This window comes from Lytechinus variegatus, chromosome 3 (assembly GCF_018143015.1).
Source record: "Lytechinus variegatus isolate NC3 chromosome 3, Lvar_3.0, whole genome shotgun sequence".
NCBI lineage: Eukaryota > Metazoa > Echinodermata > Echinoidea > Temnopleuroida > Toxopneustidae > Lytechinus > Lytechinus variegatus.
In genome coordinates this window covers 15,717,733-15,741,046 of record NC_054742.1, presented here as the reverse complement: position 1 = coordinate 15,741,046, position 23,314 = coordinate 15,717,733, and the positions used below count along the sequence as shown (strand labels likewise).

Here is a 23,314-nt window from a genome sequence, read left to right as displayed (position 1 = left end):
GTGATTAGCTCTTTTTTACGTTATCAGAAAAAAATGCAATTTGTAACTATGGATATCTGTCACAAACCTCCTTGCATAGTTCATTTGATTTGATTTTTATGAAAATCCCGATGTTTTATGCATCAGTGAGCACTCAATATTCGAAAATTATGCAAATGAGAAGAAAGTTCAAGGCCTTGGCCCCACTCTGTGCCGTGTTGAATGGTTATTTTGGTGTCTTTTGGATAGTGTTACTCTGAAGCCATGTGCGAAGTTTCATGAAATAACTGTTGGCAGAAGTAGCAAAAACCGTCCATGAAACAAACCCTCAATTTAATATTTGTGAAAATTTTGACTTATTCTCTCATAGACTTGTGTACATTATGGGTGCATATGTTTAAGAATAAGTAACGCCTCATTCAATATGGTGGAACTTTTTTTCGAGGCTGTCTTTAGCAATGTCATTTGGCAGTAATGTTTATAAACCTATGGGCAGAATTCTGCGCAAAAATGAAATCGAAATGTGTATTCATGGATGAGTGAGCACGCATCAAAGTGGAAAAATTGGTATTTTCAATGTCACAGACTCATTTTAAAGGGTAATATAAAGTGAACATCGAGGGCAAATACGGTTTCAAATGTTTTTGTTTTATCATCCATCAATTCTATCACCGCACACTTTCCGAACTTATAACATTTTCAAGGTTGAGCGAGCACATTCGAAAACTTAGGAATGAATACTCTTTATACGGCATAAATGTGTTCTTTTCGTAACAATTTCTCATGATCAGTTCAATTTATGGGCAAATCAGTGGTGGACTCAGAATTTTAAAATGGGGGAGGGGCCTATAATAGGGGGAGCCACCAATATTTTCAAATTTTAACATGATCTAGCAAGTTGTAAAGGATACTACCATAAACCCCTATGATGATACATCACAATACAGGGGCCGCGGAATGGTTTTCAAAGTGGGGGGGGGGGACTGAGCCAAAAGTGGGAGGATGGGGGCTGACCATGCAAAAAATCACAATCGTATGGTCATTTTACATTTTTGTACATGCTTTTTTGAAAAAAGTGGGGGGAGGCTGAACCCCCCCCCCCCCCCGCTTCCGTGGCCCCTGCAATACAATGTGCTCACTCAACCATGAACATACGATATCAAAATTGTGTTTGGAGTGGCTAAAATGATGGATAGTAAAACAGTATAACACCAGAAATTCACCTAAAAAACAACTTTGTATTGCACAATCTGAAACACCACTCTTGCGACTTTCAAAAATGGTCATTTTTAATTCAATCTTTGATTACTCATACATGACTCAACCGATCAATCTCATATTTCCCTAGGAGTTGCTTAATGAGTGTAGAAAACTACCTGCGAAATATCATATCTCGAAATAATTCCGTTCAAAAGTTACAGCAATTTGATTGAGGGGGACTTACTTTTTTTGTTGTGTATAGATAGATAAACAAGTGGAATGCCTCTGGCCGTCTCACCTACATCACATGATTCAACATAGCAGCAGTGCGGATTTTGAAAACTATTACCGTAAGTAACGGTGTATTAACCGCACCTTTTTCTCGGCGGGGTAGAAGCAAAAGTCGGGGGTGCGGTTTATACACGGTGACGGGTCTGAGCCAGCCCGCCGTAACCCCTCCCGTACATGTACGATGTCTGCCAGTTCACAACACATCGAGTGGCCGGGCGTAGCCGCCCAGGCAATGTCGTTTAGAGGGGTATGAGCCGCGGGTAATGGGAAGCGATTATTGCAATATTAATTAAATGTTGTCCATAACAAACGCACTCACCTTCATGACACTAATTTGACTTTATTCTCGATTCAAAGTAGTGAAGTTCCCTGACTAATTTAAAAGAGACGCCAAGCATACTCGGTAATATTTTGTCACCGCTGAGCGAGAGTTGAGTGAGCTTAGAGCACAGTTGGCTTAGAGATTGCGTTGTAATGTGGTTACAGTGCGACTTAAGCTGGCGCTATTCAAAGTCCCGTTTCGCGCCAGTTTTTTTTTTTTCTTTCCTGTTTGCTTTTCATAAGATACCATGTAAACCATGCACGAGAGAGACGGCACGAAGCCGTAAAAAACAACTGGAAAAAATGCCAATTTCTTTGTTTCTTGAACCTTCCTATAATCCCGTATCCAAAATTCATGCTAAGACATCAAATTTCTGAAAGTGATTGTGAGATTGTGATGCAAGAAATGTGAATGTTTCTTCCTCCTAGACACATATCATAATTTGATAAGATGTATTGGCATGACTTGTACTGTATCGTAGTTTGCAATGTAATGGCAGTGCTGTGTGTGTACACTGTGACAGTGAGGTGAGCGAGTGTGTAAGTTGCCAATATTGGCGGGACCGTTCTTTCTTTCTAACATTTGTAGATGAATTGATCAAGAACAGCATATTTCTGCATACCGGTAATCTCTTTGGATACTTTGAAATCTTAAAAGCTTAGATTTTGTTTCTCCGTACCTCAAATATGCATGTAAATGTGAGATTTTTTTTTTTTTTTTTTTTTTTTTAGTCCAAAGTTGGGGGTGCGGTTAATACACGGGTGCGGTTAATACACCGTTACTTACGGTATAACTCGCACTAGATGTTCAGTGATACTTGGTTACTCTTATTTCCACGTTTTATGAACTAAACCAATGTACACTTTACAGCTCATAGGATGGTAATTCAACAAATACCCCCAATGTGGCCAAAGTTCATTGACCTCACATGACCTTTGACCTTGATCATGTGACCTGAAACTTGCACAGGATATTCAGTGATACTTGATTACTCTTATGTCCAAGTTTCAAAAGTCAGATCAATAAACTTGCAAAGTTATGATGGTAATTCAACAGATACCCCCATTATTGCCAAAGTTCATTGACCTTTGACCTTGGTCATGTGACCTAAAATGCGCACAGGATGTTCAGTGATACTTGATTACTCTTATGTCCAAGTTTTATGAACTAGACCAACATACTTTTAAAGTTATGATGGTAATTCAACAAATACCACCAATTCTACCAAAGTTCATTGACCCTAAATGACCTTTGACCTTGATCATGTGACCTGAAACTTGCACAGGATGTTCAGTGATACTTGATTACTATTATGTCCAAGTTTCATGAATCAGATCCAAAAACTTTTAAACTTTTGATTGTAATTCAATAGATACCCCCAAATCAGCCAAAGTTCATTGACCCCAAATGACCTTTGACCTTGGTCGTGTGACGTGAAACTCATGCAGGATGTTTGGTGATACTTGATTAATCTAATGTCCAAGTTTAATGACCTAGGTCCATATATTTCCTAAGTTATGATGACATTTCAAAAACTTAACCTCAGGTTAAGATTTTGATGTTGATTCCCCCAACATGGTCTAAGTTCATTGACCCTAAATGACCTTTGACATGTGACATGAAACTCTAATAGGATGTTCAGTATACTTGATTAACCTTATGATTAAGTTTCATGAACTAGGTCCATATACTTTCTAAGTTATGATGTTATTTCAAAAACTTAACCTCGCCATCGCCGTCGGAAAAGCGGCGCCTATAGTCTCACTCTGCTATGCAGGTGAGACAAAAATGGAAAAAAAAAATGAATATGAACAACATATCACCATTACTATTGCAGTGATTCTCATAAGCAGGCCTGTGAGTGGGGTTAAAAAAAATAGCGGAAAAATTCCGCTGAACTGCGTTGGCTCACTCATCAATACATAGACTGAAGAGCTTGGAGGCCCGTAAGTACAGACAACGTATTTTAGCAGTAACGTTAGATCTAACAGTGGAAACCCGATTTTCCGATCGTTTTTTTGTACATAAAATGTCACATTATGAAAAAGAAATCACATCTATATTTACGAAGAAATGTTTAAAATTCAAAAATATCGTACCTTAGACCGCAGTTACCGCTAATTCCTTTGAAATAATGATTGAAACATCGTCATCTTCGATCCTTTCGTTGGTCAACGTAAGTTTCCATCTTGGATGACGTCATCATCCTTACAGATCTATGTATTTTACCAGTCGCAAAATATCGCGATTTGAGCCGCTGTTTTGCGCTTGTATGCCAACAACGGCAACGGTGCACGGTGTGATCCGCACATAGAGATGTATACTAATTATATATCTCTATGAAATGGAACACAGGAAAAAACAGAAATTGAAATCGGTCTTAAAAATAGCGGAGATTTCACAGGCCTGCATAAGGGAGGGGGCACAAAACTTTGTATGAGCAACATATTTACATAAAAAATATTGGCTATGAATCTCAAAAGAGAACACTGGCCGGAAATGCTCCCCCCCCCCCACTAATTCCAGCTTAAGATGACTCAATAATGATGCTCTGAAATCAAAATAATACCGAAGACTAATATTCTGTAATATAGATTATGAACGTCTGACAAAAGTAAAAAGATAACCAACCGATCATCTAACAGATCAGCTGACCAGTAAGCCTATCACTTCAAAGTTGATCAATCGTCGCAGTGTGTGAAACGTTCACCGAAAAATCATCAAAAAAGGCCTGGGGCGGTATTCTGAAAACGTTCTTATCTTTTTCTTATCTTGCTTTCCATCCTTTGCTGAGCGCATAAATTTATAACTCGCGTATATAATACAAAAGGTTAAAGCGCGCTAAAAAGATAATAAATCAAGATAAGTGGTATTCTGAAAACGTTCATATCTTTTATCTTTCTTATCTTCTTACAATATTTATGATGTTTAAGATAGCTAGAGGGTTATCACATCTCATGATGTCCGCGTTCATTCTTGCTCAAAATTCGATGGACACTGGAAGTAAAAGTGTATTTCTCCCATGGTCCCACCCTTGCTTTCATTCACCCTTTATTCTGCCCGTCTCTTTTTCTAACTATTTTTTCTTTATCTATTTATTTTTGTTCTCTTTTTCTTTTCTCTTTGTCCGTCTTTCGTTCATTCGCTCTCATATTTTTTATTTCTGCTTTCCGACACTTTTGTTTCTTATTTACTTTCTATATTTCTTCTTTTTCTTTCTTTCGCTCATTCTTTTTCCATTCATTCTTTATTTACTCTCTTTCTATATTTCTTTTTTCTCTCTGTCTTTCTTCTATTCATTTATAGAAATCTTTTACTTTATTTTTTCCATCAATGTTTTTCGCTTTCCTTTTTGTTTTTTCATTTATCATTTTTCCTGCCTTTTTATTTTTTCATGAATTTACCTTTCTTTCGATTTATCTATCTTTGGTCTTTATTTCTGTTCAAATTTCTTTTTCATACATGTATTTTCTCTCTTAGGCCAAGTAAAAAAAGATAGTAGTTGATCGTCCGGGTTTTTTGAGAGCGGTGATGAGGGAGGTCCTTGCTATTTGCTATCTTACTATTTTTTTTAAGAACACGGAGGCATTTTCTTGATACGATTTTTGACATCAGTGATGAGGGAGGTCCTTACTATTTACTATTTTTTTGCTATTTTTTATTCAAATGATTGTCAGGCCATGTCAAGCTTGAATTATGTGATCGATGTATGCTCAATATTAATAATAAATGATTAGAAATATATATATATTATTATCTATGTATAAATATCTACGATTGATTGGAAATCTATGGAAAATGTATTGTGCGATAAAAATCTATTGATGTATTATTACTGATGTATACTGGTACTGTATTGTTGTCAAACAGAATGTTCATGTCAAGTGAATAATTGAAACATTTTAATTTATGTAAGGGTAAAAAAAATGCATGGGGGGTCTTTTTTATTGTCATGGAGTCTTGTTCAATTTTCCAGAGCCAATCTCATTTTTAGCTCTGGGCATGGTTTCACATCGCAGTTTTCGGTTGCTTGTTCGTTTACATAATGTTGAATACTACTGCTCAATTTTTATTCATTTTTAAAATTGATATTGAATATTAAATCCCTCATTGAATATTCGATGCATTGCCTCCTGACATTAGAAAACTCGCCAGAAAATTCAATGCATTTCACAAATTCACATGTCACGCCAGCAGTCAATCACATCATCCTAGCACACATGCAGTTCACCCAACAGAGTCACAAGCACACAATCACCGTAACACACATCTAAGTACAGGCGCTATCACTCACCAAAAAACCCCGCTGAAATACAAATTGCGTCATTAGAATTGATTTATCTGCGCCATATTTCCAGAGCAGGCGACGGATTAATTCAGATTCAGTAAGCGGGGTCCCCGAAAATGCACTAAAAATGAAGAAATCCGCGATCTTATCCGAGTTTGCAAACTTTATTTCCTCGTTAATTCATGATGGTATCTTCAAAATTCCAACAAAAAACCAAATCAGAATTTTTGTCTTTCTTGCAATTACGGCGATATCGGACTTTGCAATTGTTTTTGAAGTTGCGAGAGAGATCCCAGAGTAATCTTGTGAAATTTTTTTTGTTATTCAGCAGCCATGAAAATAGTTAATAACAAGAAAATTGATGCTGCAATTAAAAAGGGAAGATGGCGCGGACGAGAAACAACACAATTTTTTTTAATTTTTTTTTTAGAAAATAGTAATATAGCAAAAATTTTCATGCGGCGGCCAAAAGTGATGCACGCGAGGACGATCAACTACTTTCTTATTTTACTTGGCCTTATCTTTTCCTTTATTTCTTTGTTTCATTTACCTTTTTCTCTCTTCTTTCACTACTTGCATTTTTTGTATTCCTTCCTTTTCTCTTTTTCTTTTTAATTTTCTTTCACTCGTTTTTTCTTACTGTTTTCCTTTTTTGGTTCTTTATTCCTTCATTTTATCCTATTAAAAAGGCTTTTTAATCTTCTTGTTTTGTCCTTTTTCGAAAGTTTCTTTCTTTTAGTTTCCTTTTCTTTCTTTTTTATCTTGTTCATTGAATGATATATGGGAGGCGGTTCAAGGCTCCATGATGAAGCATATATCAAAATATTTTTTGTATCATCATGGAGTCCTCAAGGCTAATAGGATGGGTGCCCATTTTCTACGCCATGGCATGGACCTAGGCTAGACCTATATATAAGCCTACACCAATCTATTAGGATGGGACCAAATCGAAAAAAGAGTCTGACTCCTACGTTAGTACTAGTAAACCTAACGTTAAATTATTGCAGATGAGATAAAGAAAAACTAATCAATTGAATCATCACTACATCTAACATATTCCTTACTGAACAGTAAATGAACTTACCGATGCATTTTTGGTTTTTCTTAGAAAATCATTCATGCTGTTTGGCCTAGGCTTTAGCCTTCGATCAATGGACGTGGACGCACAGACTAAATCGGTATGGCGCGCGGCGGTACCGAATATGGGCGCGGCGTGGTGGCGACTGAGAAAAATATAGATACGATCTTATACTGATCAACCGGCGCGGCCTCGTCTGTTTTGTTTTGTTTGATTTTAAATTGAATTCATTCAACAAACTATACAATATCATTATTTTTTAAGTAATAAAATACAAATAAAAAACATAATTTGTTTCAACATTCATTTGATTTGAAAATGATCAAAAAGATTAGGAACATTTTCTTAGTTTAAAGGACAAGTCCACCCCAACAAAAACGTGATTTGAAAAAAAAGAGACAAATTCAACAAGCATAACACTGAAAATTTCATCAAAATCGGATGTAAAATAAGAAAGATAAGGCATTTTAAAGTTTCGCTTATTTTCAACAAAATAGTTATATAAACGAGCCAGTTACATCAAATGAGAGAGTTGATGACATCACTCACTCACTATTTCTTTTGTATTTTATTATATGAAATATGAAATATTGTTATTTTCTCGTCACTGCATGTGAAATGAAGTTTCATTCCTCCCTGAACATGTGGAATTCCATTATTTTAACATTTTGTGCTTCAGGCAAGGAGGTCCTAATCGTCAAATTCGTAAAAATTGAAATATTGTATAATTCAAACAATAAAAAACAAAAGAAATTGTGAGTGAGTGACATCATCGACTCTCTCATTTGGATGTAACTGGCTCCGTCATATACTATTTTGTTGAAAATAAGCGAAACTTTGAAATGTCATAACTTTCTTATTTTAAATCCGATTTTGATGAAATTTCAGCATTGTGCTTGTCTGATTTTTCTCTATTGATTCACTAAAAAATCAACATTTTTTCTGAGGATTTGACCTTTAAATGAAAAAAAAAATTGTGATATGTTGCACCCAGGATATTAACAAGGAACTTCCCCACACATCAAAACAAAAAATGAAAATAAACTCCAAAACCTATAAAACAACTTTTTTAAGTACAGCTAGCAAATGTCACAGTCAAAGCACAACAAACAAAACATATACCAAAACCCCGGACCAAAACAAATACTAGGCCTATGCATTAAGGATCGGAGACAGCCCTTAATATAACCGTAACCGCATACATTCGTAATTCCGAAGCTTCGTAATTCCGAAGGTTCGGTTATTCCGAAGGTTCGTATTTCCGAAGGTTCGTAATTCCGAAGGTTCGTAATTCCGAAGGTTCGTCAATCCGAAAACGAAATAAGGTTCGTAATTCCGAAGGTTCGTTAATCCGAAAACGAAATAAGGTTCGTAATTCCGAAGGTTCGTTAATCCGAAAACAAAATAAGGTTCGTAATTCCGAAGGTTCGTTAATCCGAAAACGAAATAAGGTTCGTAATTCCGAAGGTTCGTTAATCCGAAAACGAAATAAGGTTCGTTAATCCGAAAACGAAATAAGGTAATTCGTTAATCCGAAAATTAAATAAGGTTCGTATTTCCGAAAATGAAAATAATTCATTTTGGTACCAAAAACGATGTTGTCATTACAAGATTACACGATATTATGTAATGATAGTAATAACGATCGATGATACATGCGTGTGTTGGGGCCAAAGCATGTATTTCATTAAGAATATAGGCGCCCTGATCAAGCATAGGCTAATTTCGATTTTATCTGAGCAATTGCTGCCTATAAGCAAATGGTTTAATCAAAGATGCAGGGGATCAAGTGTGTTGGAAGCGTGCGAGCAACCTCTAGATAATAGGATTTGTATTGGAGCTAGGGGATGTCATTTTTAATAACAGCTTCTGCTGGTAATAAAAATAATACTAATAATGATCGTTGTGAGATGTTGAAAGCGCGAATCGCAAGCTCAAACTAGTAGACATTTCATGTAACAAGACGTAAAGTGAGCATTCGGAGCATTTTTTGTAATCGTGAGAAAGATGTGTATCTTTCTAAAGAATTAATGCGAGGGCGAGCTGTAATTTGTTTATATACTGACCTGGGGCCCGTTGCATCAAACTTTTTACCTGAGAAAACTCAGGTTGTTTTTACAAGAGTTTTGCCCTGTGCTAAAGTCAATGGCAGAAATCAGACTAACCTTAGTTTTCAATTTTTACCAGAGTTTTCTCAGGTAAAAAGTTTTATGCAACAGGCTTCAGAAAGTAATCTTTTAAGGACTGCATTTAGTGACTCATGAATAGAATATATATAATAATAATAATAATAGGTCCATTTATATAGCGCAGCTACTATGTGCATATACTCTACTGCGCTTTGATAATTGGTATCATATTATTACCCCGGCTGTAGCTGAGCCGCCATATTAATAGGCGCTAAAGCGTTCAAGGAAAAATCCTACCGGGTACCCATTCACCTCACCTGGGTCGAGTGCAGCACAATGTGGATAAATTTCTTGCTGAAGGAAATTACGCCATGGCTGGGATTCGAACCCACGACCCTCTGTTTCAAAGTCCGAAGACTAATCCACTGGGCCACAACGCTCCACGAACTAAATAATGAGAGCGCGAACCGCAAGCTTAAAATTTGTGATATTCCAACCTGAAAACTGGACATTTCATACTTCTTTTTTGTAACCAGGAATAGAATGAGTCCCTCAATAAATAATACTTGATGCGAGCGAGAAACGTGAGCCAAATTTTTCCGATTTTCCAACATGAAAACCGGACATTCTAAGCATTCTTGTTAAAAAAAAATAATAGCTGGGAGGATAATTTTCAGAACTGAAGTGGCTTCCCTGGGTAAATAATATCTATATCAATATTGTCATTCTAGGCCCACATGAAATTTCCAAAAGTTTGAGCACGTGATTCGCTCGCAACATCTCACAAGGATGCGCTTTTAACAGTAATTTACCAAAAAGGTGAATTTTACATCTTCAGATTTGACTTTTTCCCCAAACCGCTTGCTCTCTACGCTCGCAGAAATGAAACGTTAATATATAACTTTAGTGATCACTTAAAAAATTGTGCTCAATTTAGTTACTACAAAACACACAACCTCTTTACACAGATGATAATCTAATGGTGAAAATATCCGTTTCCACCAAATTGCCCCTATTGGCCCCTTTTTTTTGCTTTGCCCCCCCCCCCCCCAAAAAAAAAAAAAAAACGTTCCGCCGCCATTGGTTAAAACACGCATCGTCTTCATGGCTAACTGCAAAAAGTTCTTAAAATGTCCCCTTTAGATCAGGTCAGAGCATATATATATAAGAATTCTGTTCGCGCTTCTTGCTAGCAGTTATTATCTAAATTTAGTTACATAGGCATCTCGCTTTGAAGATCACAAACATATTGCCCATCATATTAACAAAAATATATAGCTCGCGCTCGCATTATTTAAAAAGGGTTTATCATGTTATTACATATTTACTTTATTTTATAAGGATAAAGCTGATTATTGACTGTTATGACTACCCTTTCAAAGAAACAAACAAAAATCAACTTTAAACTGCCGATCAAGGAATATATGGCTAAAAAAAATTGCCCCCCCCCCCCCCCTCTATTTGACGAAAGTTGGATCCGCCGGGAGGGAGGCAGGGGGCATCAAAATGAAATAAAAAACAGGGGAATTAATATTTTCCAAAATGGGAAATTTCCTTTTTCATAAATAAATATGCCGTCTTTCATGCGTTTTTTTCGAAATATAATACTCTTTTTAAAGTATACAAGTTAAGTTAAGTTTTCAGGCTGGAATATTGAAAATTTTCAGCTTGCGCTTCGCACTCTCATTCGATTGGTGAAATATGCATCCTAAAAAGGTCACTAAATGCTTTCTTTAACAGGTTCCTTTTCTGGTCAGTATGTTTAAGCTCGCGTTTTGCGCTCGTGTTAATTCTTTAGTTAGATGCACATCTTTTTAATGACAGTAGAAATCTGCTCGGATTTTTAAAAACTAATTTTCATTTTTTATTGAAATAACCTAAAGTTTTAGCTTGTGATTCACGCTCGCAACACCTCGCAATAATGCCATTTTAAGAATAATTGACCACAAAAAAAGTTATACAACTTCACCTTTGAATTTGTTTTACCAAGCCGCTCGCTCATATACTCTCTCCCGAAAAATGAAGCCTAAATATACATTTTACCATAATAAGAAGTCACTTCAAAAAAGTTTTTCTCTACTTAATCACTATCAAACACACAATGACTTCAAGCAGATGATAATCTTAAGGTGAAAATATCACCAAAGTGCCCATTTTGACGTATGAGTTTCATTTTTTGGCTTTACCCCCAACGAAAATTCGTTCGGCCGCCCTTGCCTTCCCATCCTCATAATAATTGAACGGCAACAGTGCCCCCGCCCCCTCCCCTTGCCTCTGCTTTCACGGTTTTCATTTTTCGGATTAACGAACCTTATTTTGTTTTCGGATTAACGAACCTTATTTCGTTTTCGGATTAACGAACCTTATTTTGTTTTCGGATTAACGAACCTTATTTCGTTTTCGGATTAACGAACCTTCGGAAAAACGAACCTTATTTCGTTTTCGGATCAACGAACCTTCGGAACAACAAACCTTATTTCGTTTTCGGATCAACGAACCTTCGGAACAACGAACCTTATTTCGTTTCCGGATTAACGAACCTTCGGAACAACGAACCTTATATCGTTTTCGGATTAACGAACCTTCGGAACAACGAACCTTATTTTGTTTTCGGATTATCGAACCTTCGGAATAACGAACCGTCGGAATTACGCCACAAATGTTCGGATTAACGAACCCTTTTTCGTTTTCGGATTAACGAACATCGAGGTATAGGCAATTTACGTGTTTCGGAATTACGAACCTTCGGAATAAAGAACCTTCGGAATTACGAAGTGTAACCATGGGTCCCGGATATTGGTCATTGAACCCTGGGGGAGGGGCACACCGTGAGCCCCTAACTAGGGTTGAATGCATCACTTTTATATGGGATTAGCCTATATAAAAACCTAGGGGTGGAGCCCCCTCCCCTCCACCCCCAAGCCATCCGGGTTTAAAAATATTTGGGGTAACAGCCCCCACCCCCCCCCCCCTCCCTTCCTATAGCCAGTGCACCTGATTAGCTCAGATCTTCACGTCAATATCCCACCGTCTAGTATACGACCGATATACGAACCCAATATGATAGAAAAAATGATAGAATACGTCATTTATAATGAATATTCATTTCTAATTCCAGTTGTTGGAATTCATCGCTTACCGAGAAAAGAAGAGAAGGAAAGGGAACGAGAGAGGGAGACGTGAGCGGGAGGCGTGCGTGACTTACTAAATAAAATAGAATGCTCATCAAAGTATCAGTGAGGGCAAAATATAAATGCCACAACAATTGTCTATGGTTCTTATTATCATGTTAACTTAAAGGTCAAGTCCACCTCAGAAAAAGGTTGATTTGAATCAATAGAGAAAAATCAGACAAGCACAATGCTAAAAATTTCATCAAAATCGGATGTAAAATAAGAAAGTTATGACATTTCAAAGTTTCGCTTATTTTCAACAAAATAGTTACATGAACGAGCCAGTTACATCCAAATGAGAGAGTCGATGATGTCACTCACTCACTATTTCTTTTGTTTATTATTGTTTGATTTATACAATATTTCAATTTTTACGAATTTGACGATTAGGACCTCCTTGCCTGAAGCACAAAATGTTAAAATAATGGAATTCCACGCGTTCATGGAGGAATGAAACTTCATTTCACATGCAGTGACGAGAAAATAACAATATTTCATATTTCATATAATAAAATACAAAAGAAATAGTGAGTGAGTGATGTCATCAACTCTCTCATTTGGATGTAACTGGCTCGTTCATATAACTATAATAAGCGAAACTTTAAAATGCCATAACTTTCTTATTTTACATCCGATTTTGATGAAATTTTCAGTGTTATGCTTGTTGAATTTTTATCTTTTTATTCAAATCAAGTTTTCGTTGGGGTGGACTTGTCCTTTAAAGTCAAGAGGAAGCATAAATTATTTTCTGACATATCCTCTTATGATTGTTTAAAGCATTAGTTTCAGGGGTAGTGTAGCCCTACATCAAATTTTAATCAAAATGAAATAATTTTTCGAAAAAAAGTAAAAAATCTGCGCTCGTTCGCTTTGCCTCCCCCCCCCCCCCCCGGGATGGGGCACTTACATTGACGAGTGGATACCAAGCGCGACCAAAAAACACGTAAAAAGGATGTCTTTTTCACGATAGGGCACGTTACGTACGTAACACAGAAATAATGAAAAAAGGCCTTTCAATATGTGTTTAGGGTCAAATTTGCGGGGATGATAAAACAAAATTAAAATGTTTTATAAAGGATGTCCTTTTTGCCCAACACTACGTGTTTAGAGTCCGATTTGCGCGAGGTGTGGAAAGTGGGGTCATATAATACTCCCGGGGGGCCACTTCCATTCACAAGTGGATACCATGCGCGACCATGGGGTCTCGAAAAGCACCCTAAACACGTAATTTCCATATTCTGAAAATGCACCCCTTAACAAGTATTGGCGTGTGAAACCCTACCCTTAACAAGTATTAGAAACAAAACGATACTCTTGGCATATATTCCCTGAAATGAACCCCTAAACACGGTACAGGAATGTTTTATTGTTACGGGTCCTTCGGTCGTCGGTTTTACTTTATTTGGTTTAGTACGACCCCACCTACACCTCGCGCAAATCGGACCCTAAACACGAAGTGTTGGGGCAAAAAGGACATCCTTTATAAAACATTTTAATTTTGTTTTATCATCCCCGAAAATTCGACCCTAAACACGTAATTTTCCTAGCGAAATAGATACCCTTTTTTCATTATTTTTGTGTTTTTTACACCCTTATCACGTTACGTACGTAACGTGCCCTATCGTGAAAAAGACATCCTTTTTACGTGTTTTTTTGGTCGCGCATGGTATCCACTCGTCAATGTAAGTGGCCCCCCCCCCCCCCGGGATAATACTAAACCAAATGATGTGTAAATAGGTAAAACCAATAGCTCTATGGTTTTACCATAGAGCTATCCGTGACATATATGCACGGCGTGCATGACAGACGGTATATACATGTAGCGGTGGAGTATGACGAAAGTGTAATGGTAAGCGTACCGTATACTTTCGGAAGACAGAAGCCCGGGCCCGGGAGCCCGGGACAGAAGCTTTTGCCGTTACTTGCGGCTGGGTACGATCCATGGTAGGATGAGATATACCTATGAAATTTAACGAAGTAAAGAGTGCTAAATAATATGGCTCCATTCATGGGTACCCCAAGTCATTGGCGGCGGAAGCCAACAAGATTAGGAGGGGTCCACCTGAAATTTTGTGATTGGCACAGGTAAAAAAATTGACAAGCAAAAAAAAAAATAATGATAAAATAAAATGTCAACAACCAAAATTTTAGGGGGGACCAAACACATTTTAGGGGGTCCATATGAATTTAGGGGGGCGCAAGGAAACAAAATTGACAAGCAAAAAAAAAATATATATATCAACTTAAATTTTAGAGGGGGACCGTCCCCCCACCTCAAATTCAGGGGGGATCTGTCCCCCCACTTCCGCCGCCTAAATGCCCCAAGTTAAAAAAAATGTATGCACCCCTTCAAGGACAAGTCCACTCCAACAAAAGTTAATTTGAAGAAAGAGAGAGAAACAGAAATAAACAAGAATAAAATTGAAAAAAATTTCGAAATTGGATGTAAAATAAGAAGTTTTGGTATATGTTCAAAAAATTCATTTTCATAAAACAGTTATATGCATAACAAGGGTGAAATGCAAATGAGACAGTTGATGATGTCACACACTCACTATTTCCTTTGTATTTTATTACAAATGGTATAGACTATTTCAATATTTTCAATTTTGAAATACAAAGCTTTCTATTTTCGACATGCATGTTCAGGGACAAATCAAATCCTGTTTAAAAACAGAATGAAGAAAAATTATGATATTTCACATTTCATTTGTTGTCTTTTTTTATTGTTGTTGGGGTTGATTTGCCCTTTAAAATTTAAAATGTTATTTTTATAATGAAACTGACTTGGTTCTTAAAGGGATGCATAAGAGAAGCTGAAAACAATATGTATTAAAAAGGAAATCAAAATTTGGAGAGTTAAAATTTCAAGATTTTAAAATATTAGGGTTTACATGTTGAATTAGCCAAATTGATACCTTTTTTTGTTTTTATTTCAACCAATGACACCATGCATGACTGAACAAATTGATCAGATAGACAACAGGTAGGGGAAGGCGGGGTAAGTTGAGCATAGGGGCAAGTTGAGCCACCAGCCGCAGGCCAATAATGAATGAGTCAGACATTGTGGTGGTGTCATATATTGATGACCCATAGCATAACCCCTAACCCCACCACATTGTTTCCAACTTTGAAACAAAAAGTATTTTTTTAGAGGGAAAAATGTGAATTTCAGCCAAAAAAGTAAAAAAGAGTGTGAAATAGATAAGTGCTTTATAAACACACACGTCTTTAAATATAATAAAGACATGATAACAACATTATTAGTCCAGGTATGGATCTTCATTCTTGTCATAGTCTTTTATATGATGGATGCATAATAAATGTGTGGATACAAAATTATCGCACTAAGTTCGGACTGGGGTAAGTTGAGCCAAACAGCATGGGGCAAGTTGAGCCATAGTAATTCCTATGGTAATGTATCTTAAAAAACAAACAAACCATAAAAATCGATTGAAATGCAGGCTGAAAGGAGCAAATTTACATGACTGCTCTTTTCCTTTTACAGGATGTTAGTATTTATAGAGAATTAGCAAGTGAAAAGACTTAAAACAAAAAATTGACATGCTGGTTCTCCCCCATACATTTTTTACATAGTTTTTGTGGCTCAACTTACCCCAGAAGGTGGCTCAAACTTACCCCATATATGGGGCAAGTTGTGCCATTTGACATCGGTTTTTTCAAAGGTCACGATGACTTTCAGTGTTGGGGTAGAAATTTATATATAGGTGGAAAATATTTCAGAAGAATGAAATTTCAAAGCAAGGTACTTATTTCGACAAGATTATTAATCATATCAATTCTAACTTGCAAAAAGCAAAAACTGTCACAACTTACCCCGCCTTCCCCTACACATTACATTTTTGCAAGGTATGGCAAGTAAGTATGAGATGAATCTCTCACTGATGCCTCACTGAGCTGAATGATTTCTTTGTTACTGAATGTGGTTACTATGAATAATCCTTTTAATAAGGATATTTTAATATGCAAGGCTGAAAAGGTTGCTTTCCCGGGCTCCACCCATTTTGTCTTTCAGCTTCATTGGTTCAGACATGAGCGATGTAAATTGTATTAGTAAGGTACCAGGAAAAAGATTAGGGGTTGCTCTTTTTTGTTTTTTTTCTGATAAATTTCTTTTCTGATATTCATTAATCTCTGACTAGGATGAATCCTCTTAATATATGGATAAACTTTTTTTTTATACAGACTGTACTTTCGAGCAAAGGACACAAGTTGTACCTTCACTACACTGACCACTTGTTGACATGTTTATGGCCAGGTAATGGAAGTAACTGGTATCAAAGTGTAATCCACTGAAGATAGTGAGTAATGTAAGGCAAAGTTGAGCAAAGAAGGAGGATGAAATTTGGAAGATACTACACCTCTACAAGTTATTGGACTAAGTCATGATGAAGTATGCCATATTCTTGAAGTTTGAATAAAATATTACAAGTGATGCATTTTATTTTGAGTTTATTCATACATCATTATTCGTGTCACAATGTAACATAACCAGGCAACTTGATTTTCATGGAGAAAAAATTCAGTATTTAACAAATATGTTCATAAAGCTTCTTAACATTCTTGTTGCAAGCATGATAAAGGCATCCTTTCATATAGTTTTCATATATTCAAAGGTCAAATTGAAACAAAGTCAGAAAGAGGTTGTGTGTGGGTGGGTGTGTTTGTGTGTGTGATGGGATAGAGAGAGCTAGAGAGGCCGGGGGGTACGTGAAGAGAGGGAGAAAGAAGACGGGCTTCAGCAATTTGAAAGTATACGTATAAAAGTGACATGCTTGCATGTTGCAATTGTGTCCAGTGGCGTAGCTACGGGGGGCCGGGGGCACGTGCCCCCCATAAAAAAAGTGGCAGAGCAAAAAAAAGGGAGAAAGAAGAAAAGAAAAGATGAAAAGAAGAAGAAAGACAGAAGAAAAAAAGAAGAAGAAAATAAGAGGAGGAAGACGAGTGAATGAAATAATGTGAGTGGAAGACTTACAAAAAAAAATTGTCATGTTACTATATGAATTTTTTGCTTGCGCTTCGCGCCAGAATTACCTGTTCGATGAAATTCATATCTTGCTCATTAGGCTGATATGGAGCAAGTTTTGAAGTCAATATACAAAACATATTTTAGCTCGGACATCGAGCTTTCATTATTTTTTTTTCAAATTGAAGTGCTCTGTAAAATGTCTGTTTTATGGTCTACATAATATCAGCATTTTAAGCTCACGCTGTGTGGTGACATTGTTTGATTTGATAAGTTCATGTCTACGTGTATTCTATAATGTTCCACTAAACACAATTCAGAATGCCCAAATTCTAGGTCTAAATCGAAAACATGCGCGATATCCTGCATGTTCTTTATTCAAAATGTACTTGAAATATCCAGTTTCACATCAGAATATCAATAATTATTTGCTCACGCTTCACGATCGCATTAATGATGATGCCAGAGTGTCCTGCTTTTAGATTCAATATCTCAATTTTCTTCCTCTCGCGCTTCGCGCTCGCATCAATTGTTTAGTTACATACCTATTTATTAATACAAAAAGTGCTTATAATGAACATTTTTTTAGGTCGGATCTTTGATCAACTAGTGTGCCTCCACGCCCCCCCCCCCCGGGGGGACTTACATTGACGAGTGCATACCATGCGCGACCAAAAAAAAACACGTAAAAATAAAAGGATGTCTTTTTTCGTACGTTACGTGATAAGGGTATCAAAAACACAAAAATAATGAAAAAAGGGTATCTATTTCGCTACGTGTTTAAGGTCAAATTTGCGGGGATGATAAAACAAAATTAAAATGTTTAGTATAAAGGATGTCCTTTTTGCCCCGACACTACGTGTTTAGAGTCCGATTTGCGCGAGGTCATGAGTAGAAGGTGGCGTCGTACTAAACCAAATAAGGTAAAGCCGACGACCGAAGGACCCTAATTGGCATAACATTAAAATATTCCTGTATTTGTTTAGGGGTTCATTTCAGGGAATATTTGCCAAGAGTATTGTTTTGTTTCCAATACTAGTTAAGGGTAGGGTTTCACACACCAACACTTGTGAAGGGGTGCATTTTCAGAATATGGAAATCCGGATGGAAATTACGTGTTTAGGGTGCTTTTCGAGACCCCATGGTCGCGCATGGTATCCACTCGTCAATGGAAGTGCCCCCCCCCCCCCCGGGCTCCACGCAAAGCAGGGTGACCAGACGTCCCGTATTTCCCGGGATTGTCCCGTATTTTGCCCTTGTGTCCCGGCGTCCCGACAAACCCTTCCCGGGACGCCTATTTGTCCCGTATTTCAGAATATTGAACAAAATGTAGTTAATACATTTAAAAGTGACGATTTTTTTAATTAAATAACCAACAGCTTACGAAGCAGGGACAACAATTAAATCGATAACTGTAAGTTTTTGCAAGTTCTGCGGTGATTTCTTGCTCACCCAATACATTGCAAACGAACTGGCCTCCTGCCTGTGTGTGGCAGGCTACTAGCTAGGCATGTAGGATCGAAGCAAATTCTCAATGGTGAAAACAATCTCACATGATAAACAGTTTTTCCACCAAAATAATCACAAAATCGGCGGGAAATTCTTATAATTATACTATGGATTCTCAGATTAATGATTTGGAGGTGTAATCGGAGGAACAAGTTATTGACTTTGTATAGATCTAGTTGTTTCAGCTTTCGTTTTGAGTCTTGGTGTGCAAGATGCCGCGATGTTTCACTATTTTTTAAGTTTGACAATTATGTTTCACTTTGAAATTTTATTCTATTCTAAAATATTTTATTTTTTAAATTTTAAAAATACATTGAAAAAACACTAAATAAAACTATGATTTTTATTAGATGATTGGATTTTTTTGTTTACTTGAAGTTTGAACTTTTCCCTTTTTCTTTCATTTATATATACCCTATCCTTTCTGCTTGCCCTTTTCTGTTCCAGCTATCTTTATTTCCAATACTTTATCCATATTATTTATTTTGTAATTATCTGTGTTACTGTTTAAATATTTTTTGTGACTTTATTACCTTGTGAATACATCGCAATTCGGCCTTAGCCGCGATGATGTCTTGATTTTTATTAATAAACCATTTATCTATTTCCTATCTTCCTTGCCTAGACATTTTCTTTTCTCTCTCTCTCTGTTCATTTTTCTTTCTTCCCTTCTTTCTCTTACTTTCCTTCTTTATTAAATATCTTTTTTATTTCCTTCATTGTTTCTTTCCTTATAATTACCTTGGCCTCCTTTTCCCTTCCACTCTTTCTTCTTTTCTTTATTTTTTCCCCTTCTCATTCTTTTCCCTTATTCTTTGTTTCTTTCTTTCCCTTCCTTCCTTCCTTCCAGTTTTCTTCTTTCTTTCAAAGAATGAAGGAAACATGTTTATTGCCTTTATTATTTCTTTCCTCCTTCTTTTTTTTACTTTCCCCCCATTAATTCTCTCCTTTATTTTGTCTTTCAGACATTTATTCATATTCCCTTCCTTTCTCTTTCTTTCTGTCTTTTTTATTTCTTTCTTTCTATATTCACTTCAAAGAATGACGGAAACCTTTTTTTAATCTCTTTTATTATTTCTTTCATCCTTCTTTTATTCTAACTTTCTATTATTTTTTTTGTTTTCCTTTATTTTCTTTCCTTCTCAATCATCTCTTTTCTTTCTCTCCTTCATTGTTTCGTTCACCTTCTCTTCCAATTCTTTATATTTTTTTCACAAGTCTAACACTTTGTGTGGGGCTTCTTTGTTGATCTTCGTTTGTCAATTGTCCCGTATTTCATTTTGTGAAATCTGGTCACCCTGACGCAAAGGCCATAACCCCTATAGGGGCACATACAAGGGCGCCGGAAGCGGGGGGGGGGCAGGGGGGCAAAACGAGATTTTGCCCCCCCCCCAACGTGCCCCCCTTAAAAAAAGAAAAATGATAAATTATTTAAGGACAAAAGTAAATGAAGGCGCTTTTCTGCCTGAAAATTGTCATTTCCATTGTCAAAAATGAAAAAATTTTGCCCCTGACGGGGCAAATACATTATCATAGTAAGCCTCGCGTCTTTTGACGAACAGTTCCTCTGTGAAACATAGCTTTGATAATCCCCTTTTCCATCTTATTACAGTGTGATAACGTTTAACCTTTTAATGAATACATATTAGACTAAAAGCGAATGGCAAATTGATAGTGGTCCACCAGTGATTAGATTTATAATTCTATGATGCTGGCTGTGTCGTCTAACAAACGTGCGGTCGCCCAGAAACGCTCAGACCGGACCCGATATCACTAACGCGCGTGAACACTAGTTACTCGAGCAAGATATGGAATCTATGTCATAGCTGTCAAGCCCAGAAACCATAATATATCGAGAAACTTGTTTCAATTATTTCATTTTCAACTAAATATAAATTGAGTTAATACAGTGATAACAAGAGAGCGGTGTTGGCTCAGTCGGTAACGCGTCTGCCCGTCGAAGTCGAACCGAAGATCGTAGGTTCGAGTCCACCCTGGCGGATGACTGAAGTCAGTGCGTTGTGTGTAAACGTCTCTCCCATGTTTCATAGATGCAGGATATGTTACAATGGAAAACACTCCGTCCCTCGGATAGGACGTTAAATGGAGGCCCCGTGTAGAGGAGAGTCACCACCTTTGCACGTTAAGAACCCACTGCACTATTCATTTAAGAGTAGGGGGAAACCCCGGTCGGTGTCGAGGTCCACCTGCATCCCCCCAATCAATTATATCGGGAGGAGAGACCTGTGGATCATAGTGATTCAGTTCGCTTTTCACCTCCCAGGCACAGGTGACGACAAACAAATAATAATAACAATTCAGTGCCCTAAAGAAAATACCAAGGTCATTTCAACTCAATATAGACATGTTATCAGAAAATCATGTGTAGACGATTATAATTTATAATTTGTAAAAATGGTGAATCCCACTCGAACATGTCGAAAGCAACTGGGAGATAATGTTTAGACATGAAAAAAATAAAATCATCTGTGAAAGTGTCTTCTTGACCGGACTCATACTATCCGAGATATGAATAAAAATGTAAAGAATATAAAAGAGAAAAATAAGCGTTACAGTACTGCTCTACTATAAAGAAAATCTTAAGATATTTTCACAGCCCCGTATTTTCCTCTTTCCTTTTCATTGGCATGATTGGAAGGCGTTTTGTCTGATACTATTTCAGCTCATATATAGCACTTAACGTAAGAGCGAGGGGATTTGTGATGGGGGAGCTTTTGCATTTTCTAGAATAAAATTGAAGGATTTCGTGCACACTTTTGGTGAATTTTGCCCTCTCGATCGGCGGCCCCCGACTACGTACGGTCATGTTTGTCATCTTAAAGTCTTTAAAAGGCCTATATTACATTGGTTTGAAACAATTTCGTTTGCAATAAGACTCGTAATTTGCTGGAACTGCGACCCTGGTCATGAAGAAACACCAGACTGGGTCAGAAGGGAGTCAACAGAAGGAGCAAAAAGAACTCCAAGACTGTTTAATTCTCAAGAAATTTATTTTTGAATGCACTTAGAAACGCAACTTTTATACTCCATTTTTACACAAAATCCTTACCGTGGGGGGGGGGGTCCCATAGCCTCTCCCGCTCGATCGCTTCGGTATCTCACGCTGTCAGAAATATTGTGCCCCCTTCGGGATTTTGCCCCCCCCCCCCCAAACTGAAAGTGTTCCGGCGCGCCTGGGCACATACAAACTAGACCAAAAACTTCGGTCTCTGTTATGTTGGTTGTTCCATCCACTGAACTCCGTTGGCTCCACTCAATAAAAAAAAATAATGTTAAAAAATTCCTCGAAACAGACGGCTGCCAGCTTTCTCACTCGCTATTACGGCTGTAGTACACAAGGCATGGGTAGGCTGCACATTCAGACCCTTAACTCGAGTTAAGAGTTTGCCCGGCAGACTAGCGGCTAGCTAGGCACGCGCACTGTCTGATTCACACGTACACAGGGCCTTGACGCCTTGCTTTCGATCGCGCCCGGCCGGCCGGCCGGCCTCAGGTTACGTAAAAGAATCAATTTTGATCCCACCCACTCTGTCTCGCGTTTGTAGTGGTAAGAATATGTCTTCAAATCGTCGAGTAGACAGCATTTTAGGGCATTTGTCCACCACACGAGACCAAAATAAGGATGAAGCTTATAACCTAGAAAAGAAAAATTGCAGTGAGCTGTCCAGTTCTGGGAAGGAATCAGAGGCAAACGGACCGCGTATTCCAAAAAGAAGGTGAGAAATGAGATGCATTGATCCTGCTGCCGTATGTGGCTGGCATGTCCATCCAGGCAAAGGCTCGGCTTGTGCTTTGCCTTTGGGCCCGAAACCCTAGGCTTAACCCACCGCTGCGCTGGTGCATGGACAGGCATGGCATGGTGGTGGTGGTGGTGGCAAGCCTAAGTTAGGGTAGGCAATGGCACTAGATTTGTGCTGTAACGTTAGACATTTGTCCAAAAAGTCGGCATTATCGTGAAATAGGTGTCCAGTTTCCTAATTCCCCCGGACACTTACCAAATGAAAAACATGTCCTCCTTTATTTAAGGCTCAGTTTCGGTTCGCCGCGATATGTCTCCCTCTAGCTCGTACTACTCGAGCCGCGCTCTCAATCTCGATCTCTCGTCTGATATGATGTCATCATATAGCTTTATTTAGTCGCTCGTGCGCATGTATGTAAGGCTTGCTCCTTGCTAAACCTTGTTAACTCAGGTTAACTAGTGATTTATTTTGTTTTTGGTGTCCTATTTCACGACTATATTAAAGCTTGTTTACCCTTGTTAAATTATGATTTTCATTTGTATTTTGGAGTCCTATTTCACGACTAAATTAAGGCTTGTTAAACCTTGTTAATTGGTG

At 37.5% G+C, this 23,314-nt stretch overlaps 2 protein-coding genes across 2 annotated transcripts in view; one reads left to right on the top strand and one right to left on the bottom strand.

Annotated features, from left to right (window-relative positions):
- Positions 1-7,306, bottom strand: part of LOC121410326 — a 71,880-nt gene extending 64,574 nt beyond the window's left edge. The window contains exon 1 of the mRNA XM_041602340.1: positions 7,165-7,306. Within this exon, the coding sequence (XP_041458274.1) occupies positions 7,165-7,200 (36 nt within the window). The 5' untranslated portion in view covers positions 7,201-7,306. The remainder of the gene's footprint in view (positions 1-7,164) is intronic.
- Positions 7,307-22,474: 15,168 nt separating this feature from the next.
- LOC121410325 (alkyldihydroxyacetonephosphate synthase, peroxisomal-like) overlaps positions 22,475-23,314 on the top strand; it is a 30,409-nt gene continuing 29,569 nt past the window's right edge. Inside the window, exon 1 of the mRNA XM_041602335.1 lies at positions 22,475-22,693. Coding sequence (XP_041458269.1) covers positions 22,533-22,693 — 161 coding nt within the window. The 5' untranslated portion in view covers positions 22,475-22,532. The remainder of the gene's footprint in view (positions 22,694-23,314) is intronic.